The 26,243-nt window shown below is 38.7% G+C and overlaps 3 protein-coding genes across 8 annotated transcripts in view; 2 read left to right on the top strand and 1 right to left on the bottom strand.

Annotated features, from left to right (window-relative positions):
• The window catches only part of Nt5a (5' nucleotidase A), a 128,463-nt gene extending 110,303 nt beyond the window's left edge, over positions 1 to 18,160 (bottom strand). The window contains exons 1-3 of one of the 3 annotated variants that reach the window (XM_076447695.1): positions 17,703 to 18,160; positions 17,513 to 17,585; positions 10,154 to 15,395 (exon numbers count right to left, since the gene is read on the bottom strand). In XM_076447695.1, the coding sequence (XP_076303810.1) occupies positions 15,195 to 15,395; positions 17,513 to 17,585; positions 17,703 to 17,842 (414 nt within the window). In that variant the 5' untranslated portion in view covers positions 17,843 to 18,160 and the 3' untranslated portion in view covers positions 10,154 to 15,194. The other 2 variants (XM_076447694.1, XM_076447693.1) reach the window with 2 other exon arrangements.
• On the top strand, positions 9,801 to 14,819 carry Acat2 (Acetyl-CoA acetyltransferase 2). Its single transcript, XM_076447703.1, has 9 exons — positions 9,801 to 10,270; positions 10,912 to 11,165; positions 11,649 to 11,770; positions 12,009 to 12,121; positions 12,324 to 12,523; positions 12,604 to 12,833; positions 13,512 to 13,700; positions 13,790 to 13,952; positions 14,680 to 14,819. Exons 2-9 carry the CDS (start codon positions 11,117 to 11,119, stop codon positions 14,796 to 14,798), a joined length of 1,185 nt encoding a protein of 394 aa, XP_076303818.1. The 5' UTR covers positions 9,801 to 10,270; positions 10,912 to 11,116; the 3' UTR covers positions 14,799 to 14,819.
• Positions 18,161 to 18,570: 410 nt separating the features above from the next.
• The window catches only part of Sap47 (Synapse-associated protein 47kD), a 159,520-nt gene continuing 151,847 nt past the window's right edge, over positions 18,571 to 26,243 (top strand). The window contains exons 1-2 of one of the 4 annotated variants that reach the window (XM_076447699.1): positions 18,588 to 18,875; positions 23,788 to 24,003. In XM_076447699.1, coding sequence (XP_076303814.1) covers positions 18,739 to 18,875; positions 23,788 to 24,003 — 353 coding nt within the window. In that variant the 5' untranslated portion in view covers positions 18,588 to 18,738. Of the gene's footprint in view, positions 18,876 to 23,787; positions 24,004 to 26,243 lie in introns of all 4 variants that reach the window. The other 3 variants (XM_076447701.1, XM_076447700.1, XM_076447702.1) reach the window with 3 other exon arrangements.

Genomic DNA, 26,243 nt, shown 5'->3' with positions numbered 1-26,243 from the left:
GCTTAGAACCTAATAATAAAGTTTTTTTCGGATTGTGCAGCGCTACGAAGTTACATAACCAGTGCTTGAAAAGAATCCAGCGCCGACTTGTTACGTATACTCTTCGAGAAACGTAGCAATAGAGCTGTATCTGATAATTAGACTGCGGATCTTTATGCAAAATAAAAAAGGTTCGCATCAATTGCAGAACACAGGAGCCAGATAAAAATGATATGTATTCTTCTTTTAATTATCCTATTAAACTGAATACCTTGATGTCCTTAAATATTTTTAACACCTCCACTGTTTTAAATGGTACTCGTCCATTTTTGTCATAAATGCATAAAATCCGCAGTCTACTGACAATGTATGAAAAAATACCCGGTTGGTTCTTCCTTATTCTTTGTTCACCGACTATCAAAACAATTGCCCACGTAAAGGCCAATAAACTTCGTCAGCGACCGATGCCAATTAGAAATGTCGATGGCTTTTGTTTATTTCTGGCGAACAAATACTCTAATCGAAGTGCTCGAAAATATTCTTGTTCTTAAGTATACCTATCTCAGGCCAGCCGGACAACTTGTAGCAGGAATAGGTCACGGTTTCTAGTGATAAATATCACATAAATATGTCAGGTAACCAGGGAATTTGACATAGCAGACTTTTGACCAGAAGACAAAAGGACCAATGATCGACTGGCGGGGTGAAGTGAGACGCATCGGAAGAGTCACGAGTGTGACCAACTTTCACAGTGGGGCCGTTTTGTTCTTCGGAACAAAACGTTGATCAGAATGGATCGCCTTTATAGAAACCAGCAGAGTCTCGGCGACGCGTTTACGGTCTACGACGTGCGAAAACGTGGCGATTCGTTTCTCGCGATGGACAGACTTTCCTCGGATGATTTCTAGTCGAACGAGGACCTCTCGAGAGATCGCATACCGCGTGATCCACGTGCGTTACCGTGGAAGGAAAGTTCCGGTTAGTCACGTACAAGCTGTGACGCATGCGCCAATTTAAGACCTAATAAATTGCACGTATAGACAGCCGACGCCGGCTCCATTCCCGTACGGTACAGTCTAGCCATTCTTTTCAGCTTTCCATCGAATCTATGCGATCATGCTACCTTCTTCGATGGCTATCTTATCTGGCTGAGCACACTCATGTAAATAGATGAGTCGTGATTCCTTGAGAACAAACATTGAATGCGTTGTTCGGGGTTTCGGAAATTTCGCGGGAATTATGAAAGAGAATCGCGATAGACACGATTGCGTAAGCGATGCTTTGTTGCTATTGAACTCGGGAATGAATAATTTAGTGGTTGACTAGTTTGATGAATGGCGCGGATGTTCGTGCGAAGTCTTGGTTTCATAGACTATTTCTGGGAAACCAGGAACAATGAGACGCTTTTTAGAATTTAGCGGTTCATTATCCATTGAGTGATTAAAATGTCTCTTTCGTTGGACTTTACAATACTTGCGGTACTAATTATTCGTTTGATTACGTAGCGAAGAAAGTGCGGTAGTAATACAGTAAGAACTTGTGTGCGTGAACTTTATGGCTGCTATAAATATACATGACTCATCCTGGATATTCAGGTACAATCGACTCTCTTTTAATCCTCTGGTATTAATGTGTACGGTCGAGAGTTTAATTCGCTCTTACATTTACGCAATATGTACAATATTGTTACTCTAGTGTCAGTCTGCGTTGTAGCACTAATAGTGGTGTAAGAGATAATGTGGTTAATATCGATGCAACAAAAATTGCCAATAATGTACCAACGAGACAGTTGCAAAACAGTATTGTTATTTGAGTACCAAACAGCTTCTGTGTATCAGGTGCCCTGAGATCGATCTCACATGGCCGCTAACTGGAAACACACACTAGAAACGCGAGAACGTCATCTGTACCTCTCTAATTGGGATTCGGCGCCAGTATAAAAGACGTTCTTACGATCCACAAGGATATTCTGAAGTCATTTCTGTCCTCGGACACTTGTATCCCAGAAATTGAATAAATTAAAAGAGTCAACATAGAGCGGCCTTCCAAACGAAGAATTCTCACTATGACTGCGTCAGATACTAACGTGAGCAATGAGTACGTCGATGTGTCAAAAGTATTCGACTCGAAAACATGTTTCAAATAAACAAAATAATCTGTCAATCTTCGTCGAGGATACAAATTCAATGAAATCAGGTTCACAAGCTGTTTTGAATATTTTATAGATGCCGTTCGGATGATACGATGACTATTCTGTTTGCCAACAGCTGAAAACAGGTTGTCTGCAAGACAACGTAACACACGATCGGGTTTTTTTCGTGTTGACATTGAAATCGAAATATTAAATATGCCAGGTGGGGGTCTGACGACATTCCAACGAGGATTCGAGTGGAATCGTCGAGCCGAGACGGACGCAATCGTTCGAGAGGCGTCCGAAGAGAAGACTCTATCGAACAAGTCGGATGGGAGATAGAAACTCGCGAGGAAACCAAAAGAAAGGAATGGAACAAGCCGCTATTCTGCGAGTGTTGCGCCGCGGATTATTAACCCGACTTGTGAGCTGCTTGGTGGGAAATTAAATGATCGGTCAGCGTTCCCAAGCTTCATCATTTACATAGATCAATCACAATCCACTGCAATTTCTACTTTCTTCCCATTAAGTTACAAGATCATTATGCCTCTACCACGTTGAATGTCGAACATCACCTCGAAAAAAGAGCCCATAAAATCGAAGTAATTTAATTAATGAAACCGAAAATAGAAAGCTAAAATTCCTCCTGGTGGATGCTGCTGAACTCTTTTCTATTAAAAGAACAAGACTCGCGTCTGCAGGTGAAGGTCATCACGCCACAGACGCAGGTGTGTAACAAGTCGCGATGATTTACGAACAGACTCAGGTATTCACAGCGCCGTTCAGTAATTTATGAGCGAGCCTTTAATCGGTATCTTTGAATCGAGTTTCGTCGTATTCTTTTTTTCTTTCGCCACGGTAGAGGTTCCTTCCGCGAAGGTATGGCAGGAAACGGTGATGATCGAAAACGTGGCCGGCCAATGATTACGTAACGGTGTTAAAATAATTAGTACGTATTACATGGTGCAGCGTTGCGGCCATAATTAGTGGTCACCTCGCAGAAAGAAGCTAGGAACGAGGCTCTGATTCCGATCGAGGTTCCTCTTCAGAAGACCGGCTGCGAAGCTGAATTAGGATTGCTCTTGTTAAACCATTATCTGAAGACAATTAATCCCGCCATGGCTCTTGCTTCGAGCGGTCCAAATAGTATTTATGCGCGCGTAGATCTCTCATTGGTCCGTTTTTCATATGGTAAAGAAATTTCTTTTTCGAATTCCTTATGCATGCACAGCAAGAACTTCTATTTTATTACCATAGTTAGGAACAAGTTAAGAATATTAGCAAACTCTTGCCCCTCATTAATATCGTTACGATGTGCTGTATACAGTAGAGCTATTCGCATTGAAATACCAAAAATATTTTTAGAAATGGTAACTCCATAAAATATCTGAATTTGTCATTAATCATCGGTTTCATCGTAGCTAATTGCCAATTGCGTCACCGGTCCGTCTAGTAGCATTTTCAATAAAGATTAACCTTGATCTTCAAACAGATCTTCCAAAGCTCCATATTACCAAGAATAAAGTTCAATATGCATATGTACATCTTCGTCTTTAGAACCCCGTCAAATATGAACATGATCTTCAGACTGGCGTCGTCTAAAATTAAGTCATCGAATAATAATAAAGCGTTGTCTTTTATCGTCCGGGATAGTCTACGTCTACAGTCTACGGAGCTATAGTCAGGAAACTGAACTTTTTCTCTTCGGCGTAACTCGAAGATAGTATCATGAAGTGCACTGTGCAATGTATAATACATACATCGAATAATCCTTTCAAAAGAATCGGACATAGAGTATCGATTCACTTGTGCTGAACAATGCATGTGGAACTACCGTAGCAACGCCGAGGACTGCTTATCGATAGAACGAAGCCATTCGTTTAACGATGAGTTAGGGCTAGAGGTAGTGCCGATTTGCTGTCGCATAAATGCCGGCCAATTTAAAACGTCCTACATCGTTTCCTGTTTACAATCACCGACGCGAATACGGCGAACGTGAAACCGACAGAAGGGACCTATCGAGGACTCTGCAGATACTCTTCGTTCATTACAGACGTTTCCACGCAATATACTTTCTAGAACTGGGTGGAAACGTTTTGAAAGTCTCATTGATATACATTTTATTGTTCCTTATATCCTGGCTTCGATGTGTTTATTTCTGCGATTATCGCGGGCCGTTTGTTTCGCACTGATACCGTTTCCTTTGCTTATCACCAATTAGTTTCCTTAATCTATGCTATTGAGAGCTCCCCATTTTTCTCTGATTGCTCTATTTCCTATAGAATCGATCTATAAACGTTTCTTACCTACGGCACGCCATCGCCGCTGCGATAACACAGCTGTAAACTTCTTGCGAGCAGGAAGCTTCCGACCCTAAGAACTCCGTGGCTCAACTTTTAACTACCGTTATTACACAAGTAATAAGTTAGTGCGTGCAACACTCGGTCTAGACAAATTAGAGGTTCGTTAACACCAAATGAGATTGCTGCCAAGTGGCTAGCCTCTTTTATCTAGACCTACCAATAACCGGACCAATAACTTCGTTTGCCGGACGTATAAATGGAATTTTCATCTGTCTTTCGATTCTTTATAATATAATTACAGTTGCATTGGCAAAAAATTCGCCTGAATATATTGGCCGACGAGATCGTCCGTTTTCTAGACGCTCCAAAACAATAATGTGTGTACCGTTATCAGGCTGGCGGTTCGGCACCATCGGGAATAAATAAATGCAACCTACTTAAACTATACTCGTCATCTGTCGCAACCGTTCGATAAATCCTACCTCGATGCGAAGAGAAAACGCGTGAATTTTGCTGCGTCACGGGCGTATTAACGTGGTTCCACGTTTCAACGGAATCTCCCTGTCAAATATTAATAGAAAATATTGAAGGCATTCGTCACGATGTTCTTTACTATTGCCGGGCACGTACGGAGCGTATAGATGCGAGGGCAAATAGAGCAGATCGGCAAGGAATATCTATTACGGACTCGTTCACAGACGCCACTGTCCAAGTAAGTTAAGTCACGTTTACATTGTAATACACGGCCGTACGGTGTGCTCGTAACGTACACGCAATACTTAACGGATTTCAGAGATGTTAGTGCAACGCAATAATTTAAAGCTAATGATAACGATATCTAAGAGATAATCGAAATATCGCGTCCTTGATGCGTTCGATTCTCCTATTTCCTGTACCGTCTATGAACTAAAACGTTTGCTGCTTGTGATTCGAAGGTGAAAGTCGACACGATGCTTTATGGTGCTGTATGATAGACCGGAAAAGGATAATTTGCACGGTGGTTAACAACAAGCCAGTTAATAAAATTGAGAGCACCATTGACTCACAAACCCAGCGACCTTAATTTCGGACTAGGTTAACGTGGACCGTCTCTGGGCTGTGCGCAGTTTCTACGAACTGTTCGACCGACGGATTTTCGAAATGTACTTACGGCAAATCGACACACGACTGACGTTTAAAAAACCGAAGGCACGTGGACTCGTGACCGGACATAAATGGCCGACTTCCTTCCGTTAAAATTCGCCGGAGCATGTCTAATGTCGGCGGGACCTGTGATCGTGAAACGCTTACTAATCGGATACTGTCAATTACTCGGTGTGTCCAGAAAAATGTTCATTATCTTCGAATGGCTCAAATCATTAGGACTAGACTGTGGATTTTATGCGTTCACGACAGAAAACATATGAATCATTTTTTCCTTCCTTTTTCTAATTGATTTTTAGTTTTACTCCATTGAGCCAGCTAGGTAGCTAAACTTCAGCTAATAGGCAATTACAGTTACAGGCTCTTTTCATAAGAGGATTACTTAAGAGCTTTGTTAAGAACTTTCTTATATCGTAACACAGTACAAAATTGCCCGTAATACACTCTGTAAGATAACGAGGAGTGGTTTTAGGGTAAAGATGTCTTCTTCAATTTCAAAGAATAAAGCAAATGAAGATTTTCATATAAACACCATGGTCAATGTTGGTTCTGTCTATGTTCTGTGATTTCAACTGTTTCGCATGCACGTGGCAACGTTCCGTTAACGCCGAAGGGGATGATGACTCAAGTAAAGTTATTTTGGCATTTCCACTGCCTTTCCAATGACTAATGTAACAGCTGCACAGTGCCATGAACAATCCGAGTCAAGACAAACATTGTTAGATTTCGATTTATGTGCTTGCAGTTATAATTTCAATTTATCAATGCAAAAACCATTGATTAGTTTGTTAGATTACAATCCTCGTCGATAGATCAAAGAATATAGTCAAGTGCAAAGTTGTTCAGACAGTGGACCTTCACAACATATTTCAAGGTCATTGAAATCAACGAAATCGCCAAACAAGTACCAGTACACAATCAATTAAAAGTATAATGAAAGTGCAGTTAGTTTACGTAAAGCTCAGTTAAAATAATAAGTGTCATGAATCACCAGATGCGAGAATAAATGCGTCCTAGAACGAGCATCGACCTTACTATAACCCCGATTCATTCTGGAGTCATAGCGCACCTCGTACGCCTAAGTATATCGAGGAAATAAACAAACGAGTGAAAGGCCGCGGAAAGGATCTGCGATACGCAAGCTCGTGAGAGAATCGTGTATTCAGAGGCATCGTTGTCGGAGAACAACGACGTGCGAGCTTATTCATACAATGCACGAATAAAATACGAAAGCTTAGGAATATTGATCCGCGGCAGTCCGTATAAGATCGCTATCATCACGATGCTTCTAGAATATCGCTGAAACGAGGAAACTCCTTGGCGGCAGCCGAATGGATTAAGCGCGTACATCAACGGAACAACGTTCAGAAAAATTGAAGTGGCAGGCACGCGATGTCGGGGTGCGCCCTCGACTCCCGATTCACGCCGAAATGAATTGCTCGATATCCTAGGTATCATACCCTAGCGGAAACTGCTCGATCCGAACCATCAACGTAATCAGCCAATGTGCAGAAATTTGCCACGTTCTAGGATCATTGCAAGGTCAAATAAATTTCTTTAAAATTGTTCTTTTTTATTCCTTCAGTTTATCTATAGCCTCGCGAGAGGAATTACAAGGTAACAAAGAGTACCTTTTTACTGTCTTTTTATCAGCAAAGCATTCTGACAACTTTACGTCGCATGTGGATGACGCGCATACTGAGCAAACGTGTGGAGAACGTTTGTTTCACGTGAGAAGATACTTTCTGCCAAGGGTGGTAGGTCTGGTTGCGTTGCAGATTTTACTGGTACGTGGTTATTAAAATCACCGGTGCCCCCTCCGTTCACGAGAAAATCTTCTAATAAAGACGTACAGGGGAACTGGTTCGACGTGTGGTATAGTTGCAGCGCGACGCGTGTGCAGGACGAGCGGCGCATAATACTCGCGACGCATGTAACCGAGTTAATCGCATTACGGTGGCAGGGACGATCAGAAATCCCGATTGATCGGCGCGGAATGCCGATTACGTCGTGGATTATCACGAGCGGCCTACATAATTCGTCAATCAAATATGCTGCCGCCGCGAAAAAGAAACGCATTACCCATTCAACGATTAGAAGATGTGCACGCGGGTGCACGCTGTCAGCCAGTAGATGGCTTTGGTTCAACGATAATAGGCCGGATCGAGTTAACGAGTCGTCCGTTAATCTATATACGCGCAGCTCCGTTCCCAAGCGGCTTAAGGAGTTACGTACATCCGAATCAGCGAAAAGATCGATTTTCCAAAGATACGTTTATGTAAACGTACTAGCCCTAAAGCGCTTTCATTTCATTTTTGTTTCTCTCCAGACGTTCGTCAAAAATTGTTTTACCACTGTCTATCCCACAAAAAAAACAATATATCCCCTGTGTGGGACAGACTGTATCATTATTAAACTGCGGATCATTGTGCAAAATAAAAATTCTCTGGATCAATTGCAAGAAGTAGAACAGAATTCTTAGTTTATTAATCTCAGTAGGTTGAAGATTTCTTGAACTTCACCTACCCAATGTTATCAGAAATGCATAAAATCCGTAATCTAATAATTAGTTTTGATAGAACTAGTTTAGTACTTGTCACAGGGTTGCTCTGAACTTCTTTGTGAATAAAAACTAAAAAAATGTCTGTTCCAACAGTTAACAGGATGGCAAACGGTAAAAAAGTGTAAGTTCTAAATCGTACTTTTGTACTCACACAATATTTTAAAAAATGATCGATACAGATCTTTCCCGAGGGAATGTAATCGAATTTGCATGAAGAATGACCGTCTGAGAAACTAATGATGATGTACTGCTAGTGCATATAAAACTGATCTACATATATACCCTAAACCTATCACACACAGATAGTAAGACGAGACACCGCTGCGCGAGTTGTCTAGACTCTACGGACGTGACCACGTGTTATCAAACACACGTTCGTTTCCGGCCGATACCGTAACAAAACCCATGACATCGCACATGCACGCTAATATTTCGCGTATTCCTATCGAAATTCTCTCGATAGTTATTCGAGAAGTGTATCTAACAACACATCTGACCCTTATGTTAATAATCGAAAATCGCCTACCAACGTACACTAAAAACTATTTAACTTAATCGTACATCGACTGACATTTGTAAAATGAAACTACTTGGGATATGCGACAACAAACAATTTACGTTTACAAGAAAACTTAAACCATATCTATCCCTTAACACTTTATCTACCGAAAGCCTATTAATTATTTTGCTGTACCAAATGTCAGCTTAAACATCTTCGTTGAAGGCTCTCTTAAAGAATCGTCAACCATAGAGTTCCAAAAATTATGGAATAATCGCCGGTAGATAAAGTGTTAATGAATTCTCTCCTTCCACTTTTATCGGAAGTTTATAGTCCCCACTGAAGAAGCATTGTTTACGTTTCTCAAATTTCCATTGTCTGTGAAAGTAGAGAAAACGTGGACGTTTCCATTCGGTATTCAATTTTCTCCTGTACAAATCGTTGTGTCAGATGATGAATTGGTTTTAGAACGGGTTGCCTCCGATACATGTAATTCAAAGTACGGCAGAACGATCACATGGTGCAACGAGCTAGGTTCTAGAACCGATTGCTCGATTCCAGCATATCCCACAGTAGTTGGTCGAGTCGGAACGTTTGAATTTTTCGAGCACTGCAATCGATCACTGAGCCGATGCTCTGTTTAACCGGCGACGATCTATCGCGATAGAACTGGTGTATTTATCGTGTGACGAGTGCGGCAGACACGTTGCACCTCCCCCGTGCATGTTCGCCACGGGACCCGGTGGTGCTCGAACACAACGCTCGAATGCCGCCGATCGGGAATCCGTGGGCAACGCATACGCGAGCACATGCGCGCGCACGCGCCATCTCTCTCGGTGTCTCGGTCTTTCGGCACTACACGAATATCTACACGGCAGGCCGGAGGTGTAGGTGTTAGACGAATCAGCCGGCAGTAAATTCGCGGCAAGAGATAACGGTAATCTCGAGCAAGGGATTACTTGAGCGACGATGCGAATTGCAAGGCCGTCAGTGTATGACCTTAATGAGTAACGAGCATAACGCTTAGGCGGACACACAGAGAACGGGAAGAGAACGAGGACCGTGTGTACGGTTCTGTCTGCTGTTCGACTCTGTTCGCCTCTGTTCGATTCGCTCGCTAGCTTGCTCGCTCGCTCGCTCGCTCGCACGCTCTCACGTACTACACGCACGCTGCGCGAAGGGTGTCGTGCAACGGAGCGTGTTCACGTAGCCCTGTCAAATTGTGGCATGTTTGGCACTGCTCGGATGTGACGTCGCGTTGACAGGCGTGTCCCTGTCAACAGGGGCCAGGCTGAGCAGCCGCGGTCACCGTGAACGTTGCGAGAGACACGGAAAACAGGCCCGATTCGTTGGTATATTCGCGACGATTTTCGCGATCGTTCCTCTCTCGAGACACCGTGCGTGCAGATGGCGTGATTTTTATGGCAATTACGGATCAGACCGGCCGTTACTCTACACCGTCGTATTCCTTGTGCATCGTAGCTTGAGCCCGTACCGTAATCACGGCAAATAAATCGAACAACCGCAATAAATACCTCGCTTTTCGACGAGCTCCGAAATCTCCTCCTTGTTGTCGGCCATCTTAGCACCAGTCACTGGTCACAATGCACGCTGGGTAAAAACAAACGAGCACCACCACGGCGCCACGATTGGTGAGTCAGCGCCACCTGTACGTTGAATTTCAAGTCAACCCGCCGGTGACGTTGGTCAGGGACGTATCGCCGATCAAATCATCGAAGGGTGCCGATACTATTGCTGTATTTCTTTCAATAATTTATTAATGTTCCTCTAAAAAATATTACAAAATTTTTCTGTATGTCCATTCTTTACTCGCTAATATATTAATTTATAGTCTCATTATGAGAATTTCTGCAAACATGTTAAGTACAGAACGGTTTTAAATAATCTATACATTTTGGTTGACTATACAAGGGTTAATTAATAGAAAATAAAAATTGTACGCATCTGCTACGAGTAATAGATGTCACTTAGGAATTCCTTTCTTTCTTTAATCATTTTAGTATGCCGAGAATAAAGGTGTCAATATCCTTGGAGTCTTTTCTTAAACTATTGATTTTTATCGTAAATATGTAAGTTTATTGATTACCTTTGTTTTCTTCACACGAGCATATATGAATAGAATTTATTTTATCATTCAATTATTGCATTTCATTCGTGCTCCTTGAAACGGATAGAAAATTTTCGTATATATTGTATCGATGCCAGTAATGTTTCAACTAAATAAGTAGAAATAGTTTACGCTTTCTCGTGTAAAATGGTTAAAAATCCACAGATGCACCCGCAATACATCATCTATATGGAAAACTATCCACGAGAAAGAATGCGGCTACATATCGTTTGACACACTTCCATAAGCCGTTACTGGCATACGTCGTCAGCACATCGGCTGCTAACTTATTTCCGTTGTACAGGCTTCTGGCGGCAGTCTTCGCTCAGTTTTCCGTAAGTTTGGACGTAATTTCCACCACAATTTCAACATGAGTACAAGTGACGTTGTGATTGTATCTGCAGTACGAACACCTATAGGTATAAATTTGTATCTTACACCCTCAAATATACTAATACGCAAAAATAATCACGTTCGGTGTCGGGTATACTACTAACTCAGTTTAAATAACATCGTGTAAACAATTTTAAATTTTCAATTTAAAATATATTTCGTGTGTAACATAGTGGGCCTGATACGCGATAAGAAACAGTTATATTGGTATATTTTATAGTAACGAGTCGGTTATAATCTTATTTAAGAATCACAGTGCTCTTACCTTCAGATAAGTATTTATGAAATCCCAAGAAGTGGAACTATAAAATCCTGATGGAACTGTCACTTACTTAACGAATGTAATAAAATTCGAAAAATGTTTTAAATGTTTAATGTAATACGCTGCTGTTTATATCTGTTTCTATTTGTTTAGCAGTATAGATGAAATGAAATTGGTATTTATTTAACTATTAAATTAATGTAGATTATAATTTTAGTTTTTCCCACATCAAAATTATTTGTTGTAGGATCATTCTGTGGAGCTTTGTCATCATTAAAAGCACAAGATTTAGGAGCTATCGTTATTAAAGAAAGTTTAGCAAGAGCAAACGTTAATCCTAATGATGTATCCGAAGTTGTTTTTGGACAGGTAATGTAATATCTATAAATGCAACACATATTAACGTCATTGCAAATTACAATTTTTCCAATAAAATAAAATCATTTCTTATATGTATTCGATAGAATTGGAAAAAATGTGACTTTGATGTGGTAAGAAAAGTTACGTTACACGTGAAAAAAATATGCATTACAATCAGTTATGTTTATTAATGAGCATAAATGAAATTTTTTATAATTTTATGAGTTCAAAACATATTGTATTTCAGGTATTAACTGCCGGGCAAGGTCAGAACCCAGCAAGACAAGCAGCTATTAAAGCTGGCGTACCAATATCTGTACCTGCTCATTTAGTTAACATGCTATGTGGATCTGGCTTGAAGTAAATATGAAATTATGATAATGTTTTATGAATATTATTTCTTAGATTATACATATTTTAATATATACTAGCATATATACTGGAATTGCTTTACAATATGTTGATGCTATTCTTATCGTATAACTGAGATTATAAATTTAAATGTTCCTACACATTGGTATTCAAGAACCCTAATACAAATCAAATTTATTCTTTTTTCCAGAGCAGTTATGAGTGGTTTTGCATCCATAAAATCTGGTGAAAGCCAGATAGTTGTAGCTGGAGGTCAGGAAAGCATGAGCCAGGCACCACATGTGTCATATCTTAGAAATCCTGTGAAGATGGGTAACTGTAATCTTGTAGATTCTTTAATATTTGATGGTTTAACAGATGCGTTTCATAATATTCATATGGGAGTAACAGGTAAAAGATATGAATTTCATTATCAACATTAACTGCATATATGTGTACATATATTCAACCATGTATTATGCTATTTTCAGCTGAAAATATTGCGAAAGATTATCATGTGAGTAGGGAAGAACAAGACGAGTATGCTGCTAGATCTCAACAAAAAGTACAAGCCGCAATGACTGCAGGTCATTTTGTTAAAGAAATTATTCCTATCACAGTGCCTACTAGAAAAGAGCCTATTATTGTAGGCAAAGACGAATATCCGAAGTTTGAGACAACTGTTGAATCCCTCAAAAAATTGAAACCTTGTTTTGCAAAGGTATACATACACATATTTTAAATAAATTGTACCAGGTATATTTCATAATTCATGGTACAGATTAGGTCAGGTCGATTCTATGGTTGGAAATAAAACGATAATCAAGAATAACGAAATTTCTGGGAGGCTTCGTTTTCAAGACAATTAAATTTTAATTTCACTTGAGTACACGCGTTCTTGATGTGTGAGTAACCGATGTCACGGATTTCACAACAAAGTGCTGTTGCGGCCGTTTTACGATCGAAATACGATTATTCCCGACTCGTATCGAATTGGAACGTTACACTCAAGTTGATAGTTTCTCTTGAACAAGGAACATAGTGCGATACGAACACGGATATGATTTTTGCATTGGGTGCGTGCGACGGAAATGCATCCGATAGCAAACGAGCCCTCACATTGTACCATGTACAAACACAGTCGCAACAGCATCTTGTAGTAGAATATTTAAATTTAATTTTCTTGAAAACGAAGCCTCCCCACACAATTTCGTTATTCTTGATTATCGTCTTATTTCCAACCACAGAATCGACCTGACCTACTTTGTACCATGAATTATGAAACAGCCGCCGGTATAATAATTAGAAGTGTGCGAGAACTCGAAAATTTTCGACCAATCCCGAACCGATACACCTCGCACATCCCTAATGATAATTATTTAAATTTTTAACAACTTAGACTGACGGTACTGTCACTGCTGGTAATGCTTCTGGTATAAATGATGGAGCAGCAGCGGTGGTACTAATGACAGCACAAGCTGCTGCACAACGAGGACTATCCACATTAGGTACAATAGTTGCATTTGCTCAAGCAGGAGTGGAACCTAAAGTTATGGGTATAGGTCCTATTCCAGCAGTAGAACTAGTGGTTAGTAGAAATAATGACTTAATTGATGAGTGTTAACAATAAGCCATCTCATAAACATGCTATAACATAACTTTGAATAATCATTTCAGCTGAAGAAAGCAAATTGGAGAAAAGATGAGGTGGATTTATATGAATTAAATGAAGCTTTTGCAGCGCAAGCAATAACGTGTGTAAAATCTCTGAACTTAGATCCATCTAAAGTTAATATTTCTGGTGGAGCTATTGCTTTAGGCCATCCGATTGGGGCATCAGGTAAATAAAAAATAGTTAATTCTATACTTAATTCTGAAATGGCAAAAGAAGGGCCCACTTTAACCCAGAATATAAATGTCCATCTAAATTCTAGTTTTTTAATAGCTTTCGGTTCGAAAATATACAGGGTGTCCCAGGTTTTAATCTTCAAACTTTGTCAGTATATTCTATGCCACTAAGTAAGGAAAAAATGTTATGTAAACATAGGTCATATAGAGCTTTATTAAATAGTATAACAAAAATATGGAAAATATGAAATACAATTAGGAATAGTAACCGACTTGCTGTTACTGCGAGCATTGGCTTGAATAGATAAGCAATATTTACATTTAGTGGGCTTATGTAAGTTGTAATTAACTCTGGAAGTGATAACGTCAGGTAGTAGATACATTGATTTATTCGAGCCAATGCTCGCAATAACGATAAGTCGGTTACTATTCCTAATATTACTTGTATTCCGTATTTTTGTTATAACTTTTTAATATAGCTCTATGTGATATATGTATGTTTACAAAACATTTTTTTCTTATTTAGTGCCATAGAATATACTGACAAAGTTGGCACATTAAAACCTGGGACACCCTGTATATATAAAAATTGGTGCATAAGGATTTGAATGAATCTAGCAATGGTCGCTATGAAATCGTTAAGAGCGTCTATCGTCCAAGAATTAAACAAATTATGTATATTGATTTGTTGACTACATCTAAAAACGTATTTTTTCCAGGAACTAGAGTCTTAGTAACTTTATTACATGCCTTGGAAAGGACTGGAGGTACTAAAGGTGTAGCAGCTTTATGTGTTGGTGGTGGAATGGGAATTGCTATTGCTGTTCAACGGAAATAATGAACATTTAAGTCAATTAGGTCTATTTATATCGTAAGTCCGTTGGTGCTTAAACATAGGTCCTTTTTAACGCAATAGTATGTGGTGTATTAGCCACATTTGACTGTTATATTTCCGGATAAATATGGCAGAGAAATGTTTCTATTGAAAATTTGTTAAATCGTCGAACATTTTTATATTATTATAATGATAAAAAATCAATAAATCTGGTATGGATATACAATATATATATATATATATATATATATATAAGTACGGTCGTGTATCAAATGAATGTATTTATAGTTGCATTTATACAACATTTTTTGTGCAACATGTTTGTATAATAATTATTTTTCTACGTCAAAAATAGAAATGTAAATAAATATATTATGGAAGCAGGAGTCCTTTCATTATTTAATTTTCGTTAGATTCACTCTTGGTAGAATGTACTTCTGTTTCCCTTCTTTCATTCAAAATCTTCTCTACTGCTGCAAGTCCTTCCCTTTGTGTTCGTTTAGCACGGATATTTCTAAATGTAGGAGTAATATCATTTACTGTTCTCCTGTCGCCTGTTAAACGCTGTATTTGTTCCTTGATAGCTGGCACAATACGTATCTTCAAATAAAGAATATATTAAAAATGTGACAAAAATTTGTTTTTATTAGAAATGTTTGATATATTAATTAGTGCTCACATTTTGTGTGAAAAATAATTTACTATGATGTATATAATTATTACAATAGAATACTATATATTAATACAAATTTGTTAAAACAAATTTTTAAATTAGCACATTTAAAGTGCTAAAATGTTGACACACTGAGTGGTTTTGCTGGATAGTATCCATCATACTTCATTCCAGATGCAGAAAAACATAAATAAGATTTTTCTAATGGTTGTTCAGCGATTACATCTATTTCTGGTATACACAATTTTGCATGTTTTTTTATAACAGAGCCCCATAATGAATCCATGCTAGTATTTGAATCTCTCAAACAGAAATAAGAACCCCAAAATGTTGAATTCAATATTTTTTCATCTGGATGTGACAATCCTTGGTGTACCATTCCTTCTGACATTTGTTCCTCAACTACTGCTACTGTATCACATTGTGCATGTACACTGGGTGTATATATATCTTGTATAAGATTATCACCAAAATATATACAACAAGGATTACTCTTATCCGATACGCGTCCAAGGAACTGAACAAGTCCCTTCCAGTTTCCTTGACTGTATATCCCACCCTGAATTAGATCTTTACTTTCTACTATTTCACCCTCTATATTATCTATTATTTGTAAAAATGGTTCATCTTTAGTAAAGAAACCAGGCTTTCTTGCGTAACAAATAACAATATCAAACAGTGATTTCCAGTCATTTCCAAGAGCATAAGTGGCGATACTTTCGACGAAATCAATATATGACCCAGTAATAAGAAATGTAGTACGATGTTTCTTTAACTCTTTAAGCCACGATATAGTCTTCGCACTGCATTTGCGTAAGTATTTATCCTGGTCTTCTTTTATATTAGCAAAAAAGTTCCCCTTTGTTAATTTAAAGTGGTCTCTATGGTACATATTAATTAATCCATCTAACATATCGGGCCAAACATTGTATGTATTTACAGATCCTCCTTCTTCTTCGTCAATAGTATCTATCAATCTTGCAAAAATCAAAGATGTTGAAATATCAAAGTAATCAAGCAAACTTCTCATTTTCATTGATGTAGGACCTTGCCATGTAGACAATATGTCACGACAAAAGGTATCTGTAACTTCCCACCTTTGATTAGGATATATTTCTTTAATTTCTGTAGTACTTAACAAATTTGTTCCATGGCATGCTCTTTGAATTATCCCTTCGGGATTTATTCTAAGAAGATTTCCCCTTTCAAAGTCTAAAAGTAAACCTTTCTGCATGAAATCTAAGTCTTTGTCTTTTAGTGGTTTTGATAAATGTTTCGAGCTGTATCGTTTCTCCATTATTAAATAATCAGCCAAAATTTCATATACCATCTGTCCCATGTTTGTCACATTATAACGTATTAATGCGTTATCTAAGTCAAACCCAATGCAATCATAATCAAGAATCTTTAGCTTATTTGTATTAACTTGCACAGCTGAGAAGTCTGACATTGTTGTACAAAAATGTTTAACAGTTGCGACGGATGTTAAAAGACACGAAAATCTATGTGACTTCACAGCAGTTCTATTAAAATTGATGAACACTTGTTCAAAATTAAACTGTAAAGGTGCATATACCGAATGTAGAGCTCTTATCATATTTCCAAGATAAGTTTCGCAAAGGAAGTGTCTTACTTAGATAAGAATAAAGAAATGTTTAATTCATAGATTACTTGAATACAAATATGTAATACCGTTTGTTTGATTATAAATACTGCGTTAGTGTTCAAAATTTGATTGTAATCAGATGTTCAATGATCAACTGACAAGCTGAAAAATTCCTAGAGATATAGGAACTTGCTTACGTTTCTGGGTAACTTACTAGAATGCATTCATAGAAAAGTAACCTAATACGACACATAATTTGTAAATAATAATAAATTTGGGGTAAGTTAACTGAAATAGTTGGGCCATATTACAAACACGGTTCAAAATCGGATATAAAAAATCTACAGCATCTCAGTTCAGTGTTGTCGACACTAATGTATCTTAGAAATAAACAGTCTAAATTCGTTATGTAGAAATGTTGTTTTTTAAAAGACTTACTTTTGGTGGGATGTGAACGTAGCGAATGTTTCTTGCTTGAACAAAGAACATGTCATAATTGTAGGAATCTCCTCTAGGATCAGTAAAGACACAGTCCTTCATTACAATGTTCATGAAACTGTGAGTTCATGAAAATTTAAACACTGTGCCAATAATAAAAACAACAAAAACATTCAGAAAAGTCACTTACGCGTCAGTGTGTTCTACAGTTCCATAAACGGACGCTTCATTTCTAAGATCCACGGTTGTTTTTTCATTTTTAACGGCTCTCAATAAGATTGACAGAGTATTGAACAAGTTAAATTTCTCTTTTTGTGATTCTTGTGTCATGATCAAGGAAAATTGATTAAATCTGATTATATATCGATAGCCAAGACATATATCAAAACGTTCCACACCTGGAAGCCGAATTTAACAGGTCTCTCTTATAACTATAACATGATATTTGATGACTGTTTATTGTTTCGTTTATGACAAGCCGAATGTAATTATTTACATCTTTCTTGGAAAAATTGTCCCAGAAGATGGCTACATAGGCAAAGTGTATTGGTGTATATTCTAACTTGAAGACGATTTTTCGGCCAATAGCGACAATGCGTGCGAGGGTAGAGAATCGCTATTGGCTGTATATGATCTGATATGATCTAATGTTCTCGTGGATCTAGTTCAATCCAGTTCCAACATTTATCGTTCGTGAAGAAATATGTTGGTATTTCAGATCGTGAGACACGAAATCCCGTATGGTGATTGGTCTACAGCTACAGCATGAACTTCATGATCTGATCCAAGATAAAAACGAGACTATATAGGAGGCAGCACAATATACTAAAGCCTAATTCTAATAAACTTTCAAAGAAGACAGATATTTCATCAATGATCAATCTTGTTCTCGGAAAAATCTTGTGATATTTTGAAATACTTTGAAACTTTTATGAATAAAATAAAAAGACCAACTATATATGTGTAATGGGAATGACGAATCAGCTTGTAGCCCTCTGGTGGTGAATATAAAGATCGTTGATACAATTCCCAACAGAATGGCGTGTGTAGGGGGTGCATAGTCTATGGTTGCGCACTTGTCAAAACGGAGAAGTTCTCCCGTCTCTCGTCATTCCGAGCCCGCACGGGTTTCAGTAACGTTCCTGCTAGCATAGGAGATAGGAAGAGCTGAAAGAGCAGTACATCACGCACATTGTGTTGAGACAGTTAACGCAGAACAATTGAAAATGTTCACCGGATTAACTAATCAAGTATCGACGTGGATGGGAAAGAAGCCTGAAGACGGCAGCGTCGAGATTCCGACCGAGAAGAAGGTTGCGTCTCCTGTCGCCGAAGGAGAGGTCCTCGAAGAGAGGAAAGATAGGTGAGTACCACGATACCGTGCATGTACAGTTATTTAAATATCGAACGTCGCATTTCCTCCGATACGAACACCACGTCCCTTCTTCTACGCACACACTTTCGCGCGAAGTTAATCCGATTTGTGACACAGTCGTGTTCGTGATATATGCACGGTCGCGATGCAATGCAGTGTCACTTGACGCGAATGTTTTTCGCCTGTCAAACGGAAACGGTTGCTTTTAACCGGAGACGCTCGGTTCACGGCCAATTGATTGCACGATCTCCTCACGCATCGGAGCAACACCGTAACTGCACCTCGGGAACAATGTTTGGTGCATTTTTGAAATAAGATCGATAACAACCGTTCCTCCGCTTACGTAAAGTTCTATTCATGCGACAAAGTTACGACGTTCCATGATCCGAAATGAGGTTAACATGGTTTCGATATTCGCGGATTTACACTTAACCTTTCTTTCCGAGCTAGGCTATTCGTGATCGTTTATGATCCGAATTTCCTAGAGATAAAGACGTATCTCGATCTGTCGAAACGATTGCAGGCTACGTATATATGTATACACGACCGACATACATTGAAACGTAGAAAAATCGCGATTTTAAGTGATAGGTTTGCTTCTCACGTATCGGATTTCTTCGTTTATTCTTATCAGACTGCGGATTTTATGAATCTATAGCGTACTTTGTCGATGAAAAGTCAATTGTAGTGTTTTCCTATTTAAGATATATGGTAGTTTTTCCAGTTATACCATAGGGGTTTAGAGAAATATAAGCTCACTTATACATGTTTGCAGTCCAGGCTTTATTAATTTTTCATTGTCAAACAGAAAATTCTTGCTGTTCTTATAACAATTCCATTGTATATCGTATAAAATACTGATGCAACCAGAATATTAAAGTGTACCCTATATTTACTTTCTTTCTCAATTTCGTGAATTTGCAACCGCCCGTGCCCTACGAAATATTTCGTATTTTCCGCTTCGAGAACGCGAGACTTCTGCATAGGCTTTATCGGTTGGTTTCGAGCATGAAATATGACATTTATGAAGCCACACACTCTAAAAGGTGCATCAGGTTCAATGGATTTCGAAGACGGGAGATTCCGTGACCTGGAGGACACCATAGCACATGTACCATTGCCGTACACCACTTTTCAATGCACCTCGAGCTCCTCGTCGACGTCAAATTACTGTCGCCATTAAATCGTTTTACTCCACAAGAACCGAAAACGACCGCTACGTCGAATCCAAGAATATTTTTGTTATTATAATACATAAACGATTCAAAATTTCCAACCACAGTATGACATTATTTCTTTTGCGGGCATATAGTATTCTTAATTCTTACTACTTATTCGCCATTTTTATTATTAAAAAAGCCAGAAGGCATATCCTTGTAGTAAACTGGTAAACCAGTAAACTGGTTGCTAATTTTTCTAACATTTCTTGCTATGTTTTGTCAATTACAAAATAAAGTTAGAAGGATAGAATGGACTAAGAATATTGATAAAATAACAATTGTAGAACGAACCGTTTATTCTTGCATCTCTATGACCAGAATACCTGTTGGATGAAAATATAAATGAAATTCTGACTGTTTCGCAGCTGCTGAATTTAAGAAAAAACGTACCTTTAATAGGATATACCTAAACGTTTTCATTAAACATTCAAAACACTTTAAAAGGATGTTAATAGCTCTACTGGTTCCAAAATCTGGGACTAAATGTGTTTCATATTACCTAATTTTGTTCTTTGAAGACGATATAATATATTCGTAAGAATTGTGGTCGTCAAAATCGGTGATTGCCAGTTTAGTCACTATCGTCACCTTCATTTCGAATAGAATATTGTATATTCAGTATTTTTAATTGAATCACTTGTGCAATATGGCGTTATATTTGTTACAAAATATCCGCAAGGATGTTCTAATCATTGAGATAAAGAATACGTTACGAGTAAAATTAGGAAAATGGCAGGGAAAAATTCTGCACGATGTGATAATTTCTTGGTAGTTCAATTAGTTCATGGAAACGCGCTCCTTTGTACCTGTTCCCTTTCCTCCCAAGTGGTTTCAATAACTGTCATCTTCAGTTTCCTCTCCGCGTTGACACCTGTTTCGTGTCACGAGAGCCTGAATATTTTTTAAATGATTCCGCCGGTGTGCCCGTTAATTTAATTCCTTTTATTCAGCAGCATTCGAGAATATTTTGTTCTTCTTTTTGTCGGTCATGGTGTGGGTGGAAACGACGAGGCGTCACACAGGCAAAACCGTCTGGCGCCTATTTTTCGAGCCACGTATACGCTATCGAGCCACCCTTTAATTCATGCGTTTCATTTTCGTGGAAAATAAAAGAGGTGGGAGGCAGGAGCGCGAAAGGCAGGAAAAAAAGAGGGAAAAGAAGCAAAATAGGGGTAAATGTTTCGCCTTCTGTATTGCCGGGGATGGTGTACGCGAAAGCTCGTGCATAATTGAGTAATCTACTGGTCAGTCGCTTAGTTCGTTTCATCTCGAGGATTCGTGGTAACGATTCGAAATAAACGTTCCCTCCGCGCATCGAATGAATGTCCGATCCCGCTCCGGGCTATTCGTTTGAGGAAAAATGAACCTCAGGCTATGTTTTCTTTTAAGAAGGTGAAGAATATATGATCGAATGAATGTACGTGGACGGTCTCGATCGTACTCGGCTTCAACCGGCTATGAAAGAAATGCCGAAAACAGCTGGGAACCTATATTTCCACAAAAGGGGGCGGAGGGGTCGGAGACGTAATCTTTTATATAGGTCGCAATCGATACCAACGCGGCCCACTCTCCTAGCGAAACTGTTAAATCTCGTATAGGTAATGGTAATGAGAATCTCTGTTTTTTAACACGTTTTGCAACCACTTTACCACATATTATTCCTCAATTTCCGAACATTGTTAACAGTAATTATAATGTTCACATTTCCCATACAAATCTTCATTTTGTAGTAATGTGTATAACACAGCATTAGACCCTCCGTAACGAGACCAGGAATTCGTGTTTTTATAACTACCCCTTTAATTTCAATCTCTCCACTTTTCTTCAACCCCCGTTGCTTCTAGCAGCTCGGCTTTAATACACGTTCGAATTGCTATTCCCCTGAAATTTCAAGTATACTTCAAGTTGATGCTGAGATTTTTTGAACTTTCCTATACCGAATGGAGGGTAGGATAACGATTGATTAGCTAGACCACACACACATTCGCCAGGGAGTGAATTATCGAAAAACGGTATTGCGCGCGCGGGGATAATCGCATAGTGCGGCGACTAATTCGAAGTAATTGTCTTCGATTCGAATCCGATACCAGTTATTACGGGAACCAGCATTGTTACGTATCACCGCGTTCACCGCGTATCCTTTGCTTCGTTTCTCCATGAAACAGGGTGTCGGAAGTCGAGATATGGTATTTTTTACGAGTCAAGAGGGTGAGGTATGTTTAACGGGCCACGATTATAACCACGGTAAAACATTTACAATTACCCTACTTTTTAAACGAGTTACAGTGGCAACAGTGCTCCGTTCACTGTTTTTGTTCGTAGACATGTTTATGGGACACGAGCGAAAATCGAATCATTTCCCAATGGCCAGTTTCTTCGCTTTGCCGATACCTTAATGGAAAAGCGGGACCGTTGCGTTTCCGGTCCTTCGAGCGATAGGATATTTCTTTTAATTTGTTCTTGATGTATTCAAAACAGAAATCCGTGTACCAGGTCTGCAATGATGAAGCCACTAAAAGGAAATTGAAATTGTTGATAACCTAAAGCTGCTGGAACATTCAATTCAAAGATTTCAAAAAGATTTGTTTCGAGTATTTAATACAGATTGAAAGTTTAATATTTCACTTTGAAAAATTACGAATGTTACATACTACATATGTAGATCAACTCTCAGAGTGGACGGATGTACGACCAATTCGTCGATGTCGAACATGAAAATGATAAATTGCATCGAGTTTTTCCTTTGATTGAGGTAAAAAGTTTTAATCACTTGAAATAGCATATGTATATTCGATACTTGAATATACGAAGCGATATTTCCAGTTTTTAACAGTAGAACTTCCAGACGGGTCACAATGGCTCCGAACTTTTTCTCCAAGTTATTGATGCTATAAATTTTTTAATAAAATTTAGAAATCACAGTAGATCTATTCTGGTGATTATTGTAAAGAAACGTGTATACCAGTTGCGTCCGATGCTCGATGGTTCCGGTGTTACAGAATCGATGCATCGTTGATAGGTTTTGATGCACTGATTCTCGTCGTCGCTCTCACCCCCCCCCCCCCCCCAAGAAGATATTTGTGACACCTTTGATCAAAGTTCCAGATGCCAGCCAATTCTGATTCTACTCGTATAGTTGTCCATCGAATTAATAAGTTTATCCAGCGAAGATGGTGTCTCGGTATTACCGGGGTAGAAAACGAGGCGAAACCTATTAAAAGTTTATTCGAGGATAGTCAATTGGGTCATACCGATTTCCATTACCGTGAGCCTCGAACGTGTATCTTGCTTATCGAAAAATTCCAATAAGGGTTCAGTTTCCCCGCATCGAATTTATTTTTCGACGTAAATGTGCGCGTCCGGAAACGCGATACACAGTCGCGCGGCAGGAGCGGGTCGTCGAGTTTCTCGAATGGTTGGGAACGTTGCTGATGCGAACACGGCGGCGGCGAAAAACAAAAAACACTTTCCCAACGAACGTTCGTTACCCCCAGGCGATTTTTCGTTCGGGTTGAATTCCTGTTAACATGCGGAGCATTTCGTTTTCGAGATACCGCGCCGCGCCGCGCGAAGCAACGCTTTGAAACTGCCTCCTTTTTTCGTTGAAACTATCAAGCGGTGCTCTCGGCGGCACATATAAGAATCTTGTGGATTGAAAACACGTTTCCTGCGGTTTCCAGTCCGACCAAAGGTGGCAGTAGCAAGTTGGAAATGCTGGCTGGAGTGAAAACGCAGATGACGGGCTGGTTAAGCGGTGGAATACCTGGATTAAGCCGCGGTGGCGCACCAGCAAACGAAGGCGAATCCCAATCAGTAGCTGGAATGACCGAGGCTCCAGCACCACTAAATAATCAGCCCCCTACAGAAGAAATAATTAAAGAAGACGATGCCAGTAGGTAAGAAATAGGCTCCGCCAGGAGCCACTGTGTTTTGCCTCGAAGCCGTTCAATCTGGATAAACAGGATTAACCCCTCGCCTCGCCAGAACTAGTCGAACCGCTCAAGATTTCTGGGGATCTTCGAGACGATCATATGATCCATATGTAGGTCATGGTGGTTTTAAGCCCCCGGGAGGTAGACAGTTTTAATTATTTCATTTACGATCCGTAAATTCATTCGGTTGCTTGTGTTAGTGGTTTTCGTAAATATTTCCCTTCATTAATAAAACTTAACCCTTAGTAGTCGCGGAGTGGCTCAGAGTTACCACTTAAAATTGTGTACCATTATTCACAATATTGTTCACATTATAAAATATGTTGGTATGTAATCAATGCCTACACATTCCAATATTGTATGAGGTAGTATATCAATCTCATATTCATAAAGTGAAAAACATTATATACAATGGAATTATTCTAGGTCGAAAGGAATGTTTAATTTTCAAGTTAAAATAGCTGCGACTGCAAAGGGTTAACACATTGCCCAACCATCAGAGAGATCTTTCTTTTCACAAGGAGACGCTAGAGTCGAACCCGGACCCCGCCGTTCGCTTAAAAATGAGTAACATGTATGATAAATATGCATAAATAGAAACAAGGATTAGTTCTTTACTGTTCAAACAATTTTTTATTTTGTGAGATTTAAAGTCAACTACTTATGGGCGAAATTATACAAATTGTTTTTATATCAAAATGTTCGTATGGGTCTTTGTTTGACGATTTATAAATAGCTTTGACCAGATGTAATTACGATGGAACGCGTCACCTGTTTTTTTATCAACTACAGTGAGGAGCAAAAGTGAACACACACACGATATTTTTACAAACGCGTATTTTTATTTAATGTTTGCATATAAAATAGAATAAAACTAAAATACATAGCATTAAGTACAAAATTTTAGCTTTGCATCGTATTAGAACGTTTGTGGCTGAGAAACGTAAATATATTTTTTGTAAACAGTGACCGGTGTTATTCGAGTCCGGGAGTACTCTAGTAGTTGTACTTTCGTTGTTCGTGCAGTAACACGCATTAACATACTGTCATGAAGCCATTATATAAGACTTTGAAAAATGCCGACAAGTTTGCAGTTAGTCAAGCTGTAGTACATAAAATACGAAAACGGTATTGTAATGATGTTCCTACATCTTTCGGAGGACGTCCAAAAATATTGCCTTATTAGGACAAGCGACGATTAACAAAATATATAACTTGAGAAGACACGACGACGGCGTCAATGGCTGCAAAGTTGTTGGAAAGCGATGTTGGAAAGAAAATAAGCAAGTGGACGGCTCAAAGAGCATTAAAAGAAGCTAATTTTATATCAATGGAGAAGAAGAAGAAACCTGCTCTTTCAAAGAAAAATATTAAAGCTCGTTTGAATTTTGTCAAAAATATATAAATTGGAATGAAGAACAATTGAAAACCGTGATTTTCTCAGACGACTCTAAAATAAATCGAATTTTATCGGATGGACGTTCGTGGTGTTGGAAAAGGAAACATGAATCCCTTTCGCGGCATGTTAAACAGACAATTAAAGGCGGTGGTTCAGTCATGATATGGGGTTGCCTCACGGCATATGGGGCAGGTCCATTGCATCGAATTGAAAGTACGGTGAACCAGTTCACTTACAAAATTATGTTAGAACAGAATTTATTCGATGTTGTTGATAATATGCCGGTACAAGAATGTGATGTTGTTTTCCAACACGGTAACGCCACAGGGCATTCTGGAAAAAGCGTTAAAAATTGGCTAGAGTCTTAACAATTTCAAACAATGTCGTGGCCTGCTCAAAGCCCAGACTTAAATTCTATCGAGACTGTCTGGGCATATTTAAAAATGAAATTAGCGAATAACTACAATGATCCACCAACGGCAATAAATGATTTGTAGCAAAGAGTGCAGCAACAGTGATATTCTACTCCTCCAGAATACTGTGGAAATATAATTTCAAGTATGCCTAAACGCATTCAAGCCACTGCCAAGGCCAAAGGCTTCTGGACAAAGTATTAAATGCATAAAAATATGAAATGTTTATTTGAAAATGAATTGTGGTGCAAAACCGATTACACGAAAACAATTTGTATTTAGCAAAATAATAATATCATCATTGTTTAAATTTTTTTGGAAAGCTGAAATATTGTACTTAATACTGTGTATTTTTTCTTTTTTTATTCTATATGCAGACATTAAATAAAAAT

This window comes from Lasioglossum baleicum, chromosome 3, assembly GCF_051020765.1.
Source record: "Lasioglossum baleicum chromosome 3, iyLasBale1, whole genome shotgun sequence".
NCBI lineage: Eukaryota > Metazoa > Arthropoda > Insecta > Hymenoptera > Halictidae > Lasioglossum > Lasioglossum baleicum.
This window is presented reverse-complemented; position numbering and strand designations above follow the sequence as displayed.